The sequence below is a fragment of the Equus przewalskii genome, chromosome 4 (genome assembly GCF_037783145.1).
Source record: "Equus przewalskii isolate Varuska chromosome 4, EquPr2, whole genome shotgun sequence".
In the NCBI taxonomy this organism is placed as follows: domain Eukaryota; kingdom Metazoa; phylum Chordata; class Mammalia; order Perissodactyla; family Equidae; genus Equus; species Equus przewalskii.
In genome coordinates, this window is record NC_091834.1 from 53,540,096 (window position 1) to 53,553,459 (window position 13,364).

General features: G+C 34.6%; 1 protein-coding gene across 2 annotated transcripts in view; it reads left to right on the forward strand.

Annotated features, from left to right (window-relative positions):
* SP4 (Sp4 transcription factor) overlaps positions 1 to 13,364 on the forward strand; it is a 77,209-nt gene that overhangs the window by 48,457 nt on the left and 15,388 nt on the right. For both annotated transcript variants that reach the window (XM_070615889.1, XM_070615890.1), the window contains exon 5: positions 4,474 to 4,673. In XM_070615889.1, coding sequence (XP_070471990.1) covers positions 4,474 to 4,673 — 200 coding nt within the window. The remainder of the gene's footprint in view (positions 1 to 4,473; positions 4,674 to 13,364) is intronic.

Sequence of the window (13,364 nt, forward strand, 5' to 3'; positions counted from 1 at the left end):
AGATCTTTTTTAATATAGACATTTACAGCTATAAATTTCCCTCTAAACTCTGCTTTATGTGCATCGTCTAAGTTTTGGTATGTTGTGTCTTCATTTTCATTCATCTCAAAGTCTTCTGTAATTTCCCTTTTAATTTCTTCTTTGAAAGAAGAAAGAACCATTGGTTACTTAGGAATACATTGTTTAATTTCTAGATGTTTGTGAATTTTCCAGTTTCCTCTTATAATTGATTTCTGTTTTCATTCCACTGTGGTCAGAAAACATACTTTGTTATTTCTTTTAAATTTATTGAAATTTGTTTCATAGCCATGTGATCTGTCCTGGAGAATGTTCCATGCCTGCTTGAGAAGGATGCTGTTATTGGGTGGAGTGTTCCATGGACGTCTGTTAGGTCTAGTTCATTTATAGGTTTATAGTGTTAGTCTTCTTTTTCCTTGTTGATCTTCTGCCTAGTTGTTTTACGAAAACATCATTGAAACTAGAGTATTGAAATCTCCAACTATGATTGTTGAATTGTCTATTTCTCCCTTAATTTCTTTCAGTTTTTCCTTCATCTGTTTTGGTGCTCTCTTGTTACTCTCCTGTTTAAGTGCATGTATGTTTATAATCATTATACCTTCCTGATGGATTAACCCACTTATCCTTGTCAAATCTTCCTCTTTATCATGAATAATATCTTTTGTTTTAAAGTTTTATTTGATCTCATATCAGTATAGCCACTCCAGCTTTCTTTGGTGGTTGTTTGCATGGTATCTTTTTCTATATTTTTACTTTCGTGAATCTCTTTGTATCTTTGAATGTAAAATCTGTCACCTGTAGACAGTGTATGCTTGGATTTTTTTTTTTTAAGTCCAATCTGAAAAAATATTTTTTGATTGGATTGTATAATCTAGTCACATTTGATGTTATTACTGATATGGGTGAATTTGTCTTCCATTTTACTTTTTATTTTCCATGTCTGATGCCTTTTTTTGTTCCTCTATTCCTCCTTTACTGCTTTCTTCTGCATTAAGTGATTATAATGTAGCATTTTAATTTTGTTAATGATTTTTTTTCACTGTATTAGTTTGAGTTATTTCCTCAGTGGGTGCTCTAGGCCTTACCGTATACATTTTAACTTATCATGATCAGTTTAAGATTTACAATAACTTAATTTCAGTGCGTTATGGAAACACTACCCCTATATGGATCTATATATCCCTTTGACTTATTTTTGTGGTATTATTGTTATACATATTATAAATGTTACAGATTCAACAATATGTTGTTATAGTTATTACTTTATATGATTTTATGTCTCCTTTTAGTTTTTTTTATTTGTTCCGGAGGATTTGGGTTGCCATCTGGGGTCATTTCCTTAACCCAGTATGGCTTTGTTCCCACAAATCTCCTTTGCTGTTATTGGCGAATATGTTACATATATTTCATTTCCATAATGTTATAGGCTTGACAATACATTTTAAACATATTACTTTATAAAATTGCTTTTTGAATCAGTTAAGAAAAGAAAGAAACACTAGCTGTCCTTTTTAATTACATAATTACCTCTGCTGGTGCTCTTTTGTTTCTTCATGTGCATTTGCATTACCTTCTGGGTTCAGTTGCTTACAGCTTGAAGAACTTGCTTTAGAATGTCTTGCAAAGCAGGTCTGCTAGGACCAACTTCTCTCTGTTTCTCTTGGAATATATTTATTTCACCTTCATTTTTGAAAGATAGCTTTGCAGGATATAGGATTCCTGTTTGAGTTCTTTTCTTTGAGTATTTTGAATATGTTTTCCCACTGCCTTCTGATCTCCATTGTTTCTGCTGAGAAGTCAGCTCTTGATCTTACTGGGGTTCCCTTGTAAGTGACAAGTCATTTTTCTCTTTCTGCTTTCAAGATTTTGTCCTTGTCTTTGGGTTTCAGGATCTTTAGTATAAGTGTCTATGGATCTCTGCATTTATCCTACTTGGAGTTTGTTGACCTTTCTGCATGTGTAGATTAATGTTTTTCAGTCAGTTTTCTGCCATTTATTCTTTGAATACTTTTTTCTGCTCCATTCTCTCTCTCCCTCCCTCCCTCTCCCTCCCTCTCCCTGCTCTCCCTGCCTTCCCTCCCCTCCTTACCGCTCTTCTTCTGCTGGTATTCTCATTTGTATGTTAGTGTTGAACCAACATCTCTGACGTTCTGTTCATTTTTCTTTGTTCTTTTTGTTGTCTGTTTTTGGATTGCATAATGCCTATTGATCTATCTTCAATTTTGCTATTTCTTCCTTCTCTTGAGTCCCTCTAGTGAATTTTTCGTTTCAGTTGTACTTTTCATCTCCAGAATTTCCAGTTGGTTTTTTTTTTAATAATTTCTAACTCTTTATTGATATTCTTTATTTGACGTGATATTGTCATTATATCTTGCTTTGCTGCTTTAATTATGGTGTCCTTTAGTTCTTTGAATATATTTATAATAGCTACTTTGAAGTCTTGTTAAATCTGAATGCTCTCACAGACAGTTTCTCTTACATGCTTTATTTTCTGGTGTAATGGGTCATACTTTTTTTCTGTTTTGTTTTTTGTATGTCTCATAATTTTTTGTTGGAAACTAGGCAGTTTAGATAATATATTGTAGCAACTCTTAGTACTGCCCCTCTACCCTCCTCCCACCCACAGCTTATTATTATTATTATTAGTTTTTGAGGAAGATGAGCCCTGAGCTAACATCTGCCACCAATCCTCCTCTTTTTGCCAAGGAAGACTGGCCCTGAGCTAACATCCATGCCCATCTTCCTCTACTTTATGTGTAGGACGCCTACCACAGCATGGCTTGCAAAATGGTGCCATGTCCGCACCCGGGAGCTGAACTGGTGAACCCCTGGCTGCCGAAGCGGAATGTGCGAACTTAACTACTACCCCACCAGGCCGGCCCCCACAGCTTATTATTTTTGTTTGCTTGTTTATTTAGTGACTGGCTGGGTTATTTTAATGGAATCACCCCCTTCCTCACACACAAAGCATGTTACTCTTCAGTGGGTACAGACTTGGATATTCTGACATTGACCCTGGATAACAGTGCTTTTGGCAGGATCTTTTTGACTGTCTCTTTTCCTGCCACACTCAGTTGTTAAGCTCCACTAATTGCCAACTGATTGCTGTGTGTTTTTAACAATGTCCTGAAGCATATATTGCTGCACAGACTGATCCAATCAGATTCCTTTTTAGGAGTTAGATCACTAGATCTTTGTTTGACATTTATTCTAACCCTTGGAGGGCTCCTCCCAGCTGCCTCTTTTCTCCTTGTCTCTGGCAACGCAGCCAGCCTGCTTTTAGTTTAACCTGTTTCTCCACTGAATCTATTAGTCTCTTCCCAATTGCCTTTTGCAACAATCTTCACAGTTTTAATGGTTTTAATTTGAGTGCCCTTAGGCTCAGACTAAAACCTGAAAACCTCATTTTGTTGCAAATGAAGTCAGCTTCTTTGGGAAAAGATGTGGAGTCCTCTGTTCTATGGTGTGCTCTCCTTCTGGCCGAAATCTCTTTGTCATGGCTCTTGAACTAGGGGTTGAGGTAGTGGCACATTTCTGACTGGCATCTCTACTCTAGGAGCTCAGCACTTGCTGGCAGGCAGGCAACAGTAGCCTCAGGTTTTCTTGGCTTGCTTCTCTTGTCTTGGAACCTCTGATTTAGGAGCTACAAATGAGCTGGGTCAAGGTTGATCTGGATGTCAGTATTTTTATCATGCTCTATCCAAGTCGTAGAGCCCTGTGTCTCGGGAGTTGAGGATGAGTGGAAGGAGTTTCCTAGCTGTTAGCCACACTCACCTGGAACTTAACCTCTGCAACAGGTAGCTGGGGGTAAAACGAGAAATGCTGACATCCTCTGCCCTTCTTGGGGAGATAGCCTTTCAACAGCAAGGTGGGAGGAGAGCGAACCCTAATCTTGGCTGCACCAGTGGGTAGTGTTTCTATGTCAAGGGAGGTAGAAAGGAGGAGGTAGAGAGGGAGTAAGCCTTAGTTCAGATATCCCAGACTTTTCACTCTCTTACTGATTTCTGTTTGATTTTCGTGAATAAATGTTTCTTTATTTGCCGTATGCTCCATAGGGCCATTTCCAGAGACTGTAAATGATATTTGTTTGTTTGTTTCTTAGAATTTTCACCAGTTTCACTGGGGTTTTGGGTGTCTTGAAAAGCTTAGAGAGATTTTTTTCCCCCAAGGGAAGAAACTACTTAGGAAATGAACATGAAGTCCATGGCAGAACATAGACTCTCTGAGATTAACATGTTTTCATAGCGCTTTTGAGTTTAGTACGTAGCCCTGGTCTTTTGTTTGTTTTTTTTTAATTGAAATTTTTCTGATTTTTAATTTATACTTATGGCATCATAATTTTAAAAACTCATTCAGAAAAGCTTACTTAATTACCTTTGTTCTCTTTTATTTTCCCATAATTATAAGCTTGGTATTTGGGAGTGTAATTAAATGTTTGGTTTTTGTTTTTGTTAGAGGCAGTAATGAACCAGGAAAAAAGAAACAGCATATCTGTCATATTGAAGGATGTGGAAAAGTTTATGGCAAAACATCTCACCTACGAGCACATCTTCGCTGGCATACTGGAGAAAGACCTTTTATATGCAACTGGATGTTTTGTGGCAAAAGATTCACAAGGAGTGATGAGCTTCAGAGACATAGAAGAACCCATACAGGTTAGTTGGGTTATTTTAAGACTTGTGCTTGAGACTTATTTTTTCAGTACGTAAGTGAAAATTTTGGTGATAGTTAGCTATCAAATTAGAAATATGCAAATTAAAGAGAATTCACTTTAAAAATTATGTGGAAGATGTTTAGGATCAAAATTCTTCTCATTTCTGAGATATATTTTATTCCATTTTATGTAAACTTTATCGGTATAATTACATGTTCTAGAATTTATTCCGTTTGTTTATCTTGTATTCTTAGCATGTTGAATTCATATATATTATTTTTTGTCAGTATTCAAATAGATGAAAAGAAAATTGGAGTATGATCTTATTGGTGACCTTTACTAGTTTTTGGTTTTTACAGTCCAGGAAATTGACTAAAGTTATGAAGAATAATGTAACAAATACCCACCTAACTCTCACTCAGAACTGTTAATACGTTATATTATCTGTTATTTTTTTATAAAACAAGTCATATAAAGTTGACATCATCTTAGTCCTCCTACCTCTCAAAGACAACAGTTACCATGAATTTAAAGTGTAACTTTTTAGTACAGTTTTAATACTGTTACATACATTGTTCATGGATATATGTGTAAAATACTGTTTTGTGTGTATTACTGAGTTTTATGTCAGTGATATGTTACAGTATCATAATTTCACTTATCATTATGTTTTGAGATCTGTCCAAGTTTGTATATATGTATGTATACATGTGTGTGTTTCTTTTAACTTCTATTGCATGACTCTACCACACTGGATTAATCCATTTCCCACACTGTTGAGATTATCGCTAGTTTTTTTTGCTGTCACAAACTTTGCTGTTGTGAACATACAGTGAACATGTGCGAGAAGTAGAATTGTTGGATCACAGAGAATGTGTATGTTTGATTTTGCTAGATAACTGCTAAAGAATCTCTAAGTGGCTTTTACCATCTCTACTTCACTAGCAGTGACTGAGAGTTCTCACTTTGCTGTGTGTTCACCAGTACTCAGTAGTGGCAGGCTTTGCAAGTTAATGATAATCTAAAATCGCTTCTCATTTTTTAAATTGTATTTTTCCTGCTTATAGTAAGATTAAACATCTTTTCGTACATTTTATTGGTCTTTTCTATTTCTTTTTCTGTTGATTATTTCATTTGCTCAGTTTTGTTTCTGTTTTCCTTTTTCTTACGGATTTATATATTGCAATTTACCCCTATATTGCTAGTCTTTTATCTTTGCACTTCTTTTGTCATATGCAAATTTTACATTTTTATTTAGTCAAACATAAGAATATGTAAATGCATTCTTTTGTCTTCTGCATTTTTTTAATGAAATTCTCTCCTATCCCAAGATCATAAGTTTTTAATTTTAAGCACATTTTCTTCTAATGACTTTAAGGTTTTATTTTTCTAAGTTTGGTCTTTTATTAGTCTAGAATTTTTTTTTGGTGGAGTGAAATAGAGATATAATTTTATTTTTCTTCTGTGTGAACAGCCGTTTCTTGAATAGCCCATTCTTTCTCCATTGATTTGTAATGAAACTTTTCTCGTATATTAATGTCCCCTTTAAGAGTGGCTCGATTTCTGAGTCCTTTGTTTTGAAGATTTATTATATTTGTCAGTTCCTACACCAATACTATACTGTTTTAATTCCTAGAGGCTTTTATTTAAGTCTTGTTATATGCTGGGCAATTTTCTTTTCTTTTTTTCGCATGGAACACCAACCCTCTCTATTTAGAACCTGTCTCATGTATGTATATTTGAGACTCAATGTTTAATTATTGAATAAATAATTTGAATGAATTTTTGAATTAGAATTCAAACTTTAACTTGTACCAAGGTATATCTAGAACAAAGGGGAAATAGAACTAATGTTTATTGATCAGCTACTATATATTAGATACTTCAAATATTTTATCTCATTTGATTCTAATAGCAACACTGTGAGATAGAAATTAACTCCATTTTACAGTAGAAAATAATCTCAGAGAAGAAAAAATCATTGGTAAATCTATTAAAAGTCATAAATAAAATGATAGTCTGATATGCTCATAAATTAGTAGCACAGATGACTCAGTATATTGACTCAATCTCTGAGTTAGCATTATGCTAAAACTGAGAATTTTAATTAAAAGGAAGTTTTTATTTTGTTTTTTTTTGTTTTTTTTAATTTTTATTTTTTTCAGATGTACATGATATTTCAAATTCTGGATACATTATATCATGTTCTGTATGGTATTGCATTGGGGCTTCTAATGCCATCTCACCATTCATATTGGCAAATATGGTGATTAAAAATTAATCCCATAACAACATTGATGTCTGTTGTAGAGACATACTTTCCTGTTTATGTGAATATAAGAGGGTGCTCTGTTTCCACCCTGGATTAGCAACGGGGACAGATTAGGGAAACCAAAAATTTCTGCTTTCTCTAATTTGGAGCCTCACGTTATGATTTCATCATTTTGTTTGAGAAATAATGAGTTTCTAAAGTCCCTCTGTATCACACATTCACACTTATACAGATACACAAATTTATCCAATGATTTATGTATACATATACTTCGAGACCAAAGATTAATGACTTACAGGCAAATTTTCTTTATTCTTGTTTTCATTGATACACACCATTATCGTCTTCTATTGGCTTGAATAATTCAGAATTGAATAGGTACTTTAAGCTTTACTTTCAGTGTTTCAAATATCTTTTTTTTTTTAAAGATTTTATTTTTCCTCTTTCTCCCCAAAGCCCCCCGGTACATAGCTGTGTATTTTTAATTGTGGGTCCTTCTAGTTGTGGTATGTGGGATGCCACCTCAGCATGTTTCTGTCATGTCCGCGCCCAGGATCCGAACCTGCAAAAGCCCGGGCCACCAAAGTGGAGTGGGCGAACTTAACCACTTGGCCACGGGGCCGACCCTCAAATATCTTGAATACATCGTACGCTAAATTGTTTAATTAAAATAAACATGTTATTCTCAAAAATGTTAAGTTTAATATCAGTATATCAGCATATCCATGTTACTTTTAAAGATTTAATATAGTAACTTCTGAGTGTTTATTAAAGTTGAAAAGGATGTGAAACAATATCGTTTGAAATAAATAAGTATTAATTAAGCAGTTAATATGTTAAGTTGAAAGCCTTGACCATTCATGGCAACAATCATGTTTTATTTAATGCCCACCACTACTCTAAGTAGAAACCCAGTCAGTACCTTACTATGAATGAATCAATGAGTTATTTTTATTCACTGCTGAAAATAGTGCATTTTCTTTTCTGTAAAGTAAATTTTAAAAGATTTTTCCAAATGATACATGCATATGGTATTTAAAAATCAAATCATATAGAAGAGCTTACAATGTTAAGGAGACTCTTTGTTTCACCCACTTCTACTCCCCAGAGAAAACCATATTTAATCTTTTTAACTATTTTTACATTTTTATTCTTCCTGTGATGGCTGCCATATATTTAAATAATAGGCTTATACTGTGTATTGATCTGTCAGTATTAGACGCTATCTATTGACTTCTTGCATTGAGAGTTAAGAATTTTCCTCATTTTGCATCATCTGACGACATTCACTTTTTTTAACTGTATGCAGGCCAGACATTGTCTCTTGACTTACCACTCTGATATATTACTGTGTCTGTCCTTCATTTTCTCTCTCTTCCACCTCCTAACTTCTCTTACCTAATCTTCTACTCTCTCTCTGTTGATGTTAAAATGCTTACATTCTCTTCAGTAAGCACTGTCTTCTTTTTAAATAGCTTATTAGTTCTTAAAATTGAAAATTAGTAAATAATAATTATATTATGACTACCTAATGTACTATGTTTTTTGTTTTTTCCTAAAGTTTCTAATTGCCTTTTTTCCCCTTGCGTGAGCTAACTTTATCATCTCTCTTTGTTATTTTGACTTTTCAAGAAGAGTATCAACTCAATCCAGTGTCTCCTTGATCCTGGAGGTCTCCAGCTTTCTGATTGAACACAGCCTGATTCCTCTCTAGGGCTGCTGCACAGCTGTAGTCTTGAGACTTTTCTTCCCTGCTCTGTGGTTTGGATCTAATGTTCTCAAGATCTCATATCTTCAGTTTACTCCCTTGGTTACTGGAACACATTCTGAAATCCTTACTACAAAACTGCATGGGAAGTAAATTTGTCTGAAAATGTCTTTGTTTTGCTTTTCCACTTAATTGATAGTTTGACTAATACAAAATTCTAGGTTGAAAATGATCTTCACTCAAAATGTTAATGGCACTGCTGTCTTGTCTTGTTGCATCTGTTTTACTAATAGTCCTTTGTTATTCTTTTCTTGGTTTTTTGTCAGTGACCTAATTTTTCCCCTTGAACTTTTAAGAGCTTGTTTATCTGTAACATTTTATTTTGAGGTAATTTTACACTTAACAGAAGAGTTGCAAAGATAGTATAGAGTTCTCATGTACCCTTCACTCACCTTCCTCTGATACTAATCTCTTCCATAACCACAATAAGTTAGGAAAACTAAGAAATTAACATTGGTACGATACTATTAATTAAACTACAGACTTTCCCACAAATATGCTTTTTCTATTCCAAGATTCACTCCAGAATCCCATGTTGTATTTCTTTGTCATGGCTCTTTAGTCTTCTGCAGTCTGTGAAATGTCCTCATTCTTTCCTTGTCTGTTCTTACTTTGATGCTTTGGAAGGTTAGATATTTTGTAGGATATCCCTCAACTTGTCTGATATTTTCTCGTGATTAGATTGAAGTCTTGTTGTTGGGAAGCATATCAGAGACATTACTGCCCTTTTCATCGCATTATATCAGGGACTACATGCTGTCAGTATTTTTTATTATTGGGCATGTTAACCTTGATGAATTGGTTAAGATAGTGTGTGCTAGGTATCTCCACTGTGAAGTTATTTTTTCTTTCCATGCTGTTTATTGGAAGCAAGTCGCTAAATCACTAAGTCCACGTCACACTCAAGGGGAGGTGAATTAAGCTCCACCTCCTGGAGGGAGGAGTATCAGAGAATTTGTGGACTTAAATGAAAACAACCACAGTAATTAGTAAATATTTTGGAGGAGGTTCTTTGAGTCTACGCAAATATCCTGTTTCTTTTTAAAGAAAATACTAACTTTTCACGTTAGCATTCCTCATTGTATCTTGCCTGCAGCAGTTATTACTATGGTGTTCTAAAGGTCATTTTTTATTTCCCTTATTGCTTTACAATTTTTAGTTGTGATTCTTGTGTAAGGAAGATTTATACCTTCTTCCCCAATTATTTGTTTATTCAGTTATTTATTTATATCACTATGGACTAATGAGTATTTATTTTTTGGGTTGTAATCTAATACTGTCATTATTTATTTTCTTGCTCAAATTATTCCATCTTTGACCATTGGAAGTTGTTTTAGATTTCCTCCTCTGTCCTTTTGACGTGCCCCATCCTTTTTTTTTTTTTTTTAACCTGCAAGAGCTTTCTTTTAACCTTTAATGTTCTGTTAATTTCATAATTAGGTTTTCATTTATTGTGTGAACTGGTTAGACTCTTCAACTCTGGGTCCTCCTCCGCCCACCACTCACCCCTTCTCTCATTCTCTCCTTTTTATCTTCTATTCTTTTTGGACTCTTAATATATGTTGGGCTCCCTCCCCTTTTTTTTTAAATATCTTACAGCTTTTCTCTTCTTTTATTTTCTATGAGATTCCTTAATTTTATCTTCAGGTATTTCTATTGAATTGTTTTTTAATTTCCAAGAGTGTTTTTTTTGGTTTCTTTTTTTATTGCATCCTGTTTTTATTGTATAGATGCAGGAACTTGCTGAAGGTCTCCAAGTTTTCCATCTAGAATTTTTTTAATACTTATATTTCCTCCAGGATACTTTTTTTGTCTGTATCTTGCTCTTTCTGATGTTGTGGGCTTCCCTGCTTTGTCCAGTGATCCTTGGCTCTTGTTCAGGTTGATGATGATGATGATGACGATGATTGATAAATATGTTTTAGTGAAGGGTTCTGAAAGATTTATAAACTAGTGGCTTTCATTTTAGACAACAGGGTAGGGGCACTGTGTGTTATATTAGAAGACACCTAATTGCCAAAATACAGTAATATAGTGTGGGACCACATTTCTTTAAATACAAATCCTCAAATATTTTGCCCCAGTTTTTTGATAGTAGGGTTAATATTCCACCTAGGCAGTTTAATTTACTGTTTAATGCTCCATGTCTCCCATCATTTTGAGTCCTAGGGTTCTACAGAAGAGAAATTGATCCTCTTTCCAGAATATATCGTCTTCCTTGATGATCTCTATTCTAGTTTGCAGAAATTCGATACAATCAAAACTTGTATACTAATGCATAACACAAATGAGTTTCAAAGGATTTTTTTTCCTCCTTTGTTTCCTAGCTTTGACTCTGTGGGCACTGAATAGCAGGTAGGCAGCAAATACTCTAGGAGAAACCGTGTATATCTAGATAGAGAACTGAGAAAAGGGGCCCCTATGCTCCAAGGCCAGCCCTGTTTGTAGGTTGTACTGTAGTAGTGGCAGCATAGGCATGTGAAAACCTGAGAAAATACCCGTATCTCTGGCCAGATGAACCAGGAAGTGGGGCTCATTTTTTCCAGTGAATGTGTGGGGAATCACCATTATTTTTCTCTATTCCATTTCACCCTGAAGGTGATGCCAGTTATGGTATATGTGCGGAATGGTACAGGAGGCCTCAAGAATTCTGGCTTTCTGTCCAGAGGAACCAGGAGAAGGGAGACCTAGGGGTTGGAAATATGAGGGAAATTTTGGAGAGAGATGTAAAAGGTGATCTCTAATTATGTATATGGAACAAAATAAGTTCTGGGCTCACCCTGAGCTGCACATGCACAGAACAGACCCAAAGGACCCTAGCAAAGGCCTGAAGAACGGAACTGTCTTGTAAACCACCACCCAATTCCCAGCATGTACTAGGCAGACGCAAACAACGTAACAGTCTTTGAAAATGAATTAACATTGGAACTACTGCCCAAAGAAGGCAAGGTAGAACTTTTAATCTGAACCTAAATGGGTTGATTCCCTGCTAAAATGAAAAATTACTCCAGAGGATTTTTAACAGAACTCAGAGTCACCACAACATAATATCCAAAACATCAAGGATACAATCCAAAATTACTCAGCATACTATGAACCCAGTAAATCTGACTATGTCAAGATGATCCACATTTTGGAATTATCAAAGACTTTAAAGCAGCTGTTCTAACCATCATCCATGGAGTAAAGGTAAACATGCTTGAAACAAAAGGAACAGCAGAAGTTTTCTATAAACTATAAAGAACTAAACAGTAGTTTTGCAACTGAAAAAATGCAATATCTAAAGTTAAAAATTCACTAGGTGTGCTCAATAGCCAATAGAGATAAAGCGATACATAGAACAAAGAGTCAGTGAAGTTGAAGATAGATTGCTAGAAACTATAGTCTGAAGAACAGAGAAAAAAAGATTGGAGGAAAAACATGAATTGGGTCTCAGAGATCTGTGAGACAATAATAAAATTGATGTCATTAAAGTCCCAGCAACAGAGGAAGAAAAGATTGATGTAGAAAAGTACTTGAAGAAATAATGGCTGAGACTTACTATATTAGCTATAAATTATAGATTTAAGAAGCTTATTGAATCCCAAGCAGGAACTAACAGAAAACCATGCCCAGATACATCATAATCAATCTGCTGAAAATCAAAGGTAAGAAATCTTAAAATGAGCCAGAAGAAAATGACACATTATGTATACAGGAATAAAAATTTGAACGATGGATAATTTTTCTTCAGAAACTATAGAGGCCAGAAAAAGAAGAGAATTGTCAACTCAGCATTTTATATCCAGTGAAAATATTCTCAATAACAAAAACAAAATAAAGAGATTTTCGGATGAAGGAAAATTAAGAGAATTTGTTGCCATCCTGTCTGCTCCAAAAGAAATGTTAAAAGAAGTTCTTCAGGCTGAAAGGAAATGATACCCAAGGGAAATTTGGAATTTAATAGTGAAGGGAGAAGCAGTAAACACCTGGGTAAATATAGCAAACTATTATTCCTCTCCTTAAAGTTTTAAAAATATGTTCGACTGTTTTTTAAAGTAAAAATTTTAACACTGGTGGATTTTCATTGTATGTGAATGTAAAGCATATAGTGAATATAATAAAGTTGGGGAGAGTAAAGAAACCTATATGGTTGAAAAGCTTCCTTTTTTTACTATGAAAATAGATTGGTATGTATATTGTGAAGAGTTAGGTATATATTATAATCTGTGTATCAACTTCAGGTATCTCAGAGATATTGCGCGTTCTTCTCTAGACCACCACAATGAAGCAAATATCGCAATAAAGTGAATCACATGAATTTTTGGTTTCCCAATGCATGTAGAAGTTATGTTTATGCCATACTGTGTTCTATTAAATGTGCAACAGCATTATGTCTAAAAAAAAAAAAGTGTATACCCTAATTAAAAAATACTGTGTTGCTAAAAAGTACTAACCATTATCTGAGCCTTTAGGGAGTCGTAATCTGTTTGCTGGTAGAGGGTCTTGTAAAAAATGTAGTTATGTGTGAAGTGCAATAAAACAAGGTATCCTTGCATTAAAAATAAAGAGATTCCGGGGGGGGGGGGGAGAAGAGGAATAAGTTAAAATAGAATATTAAACAGTAATAATCCAAAAGAAGGAAGGAAAGGGGAAACAGAAAAATGAAAAAC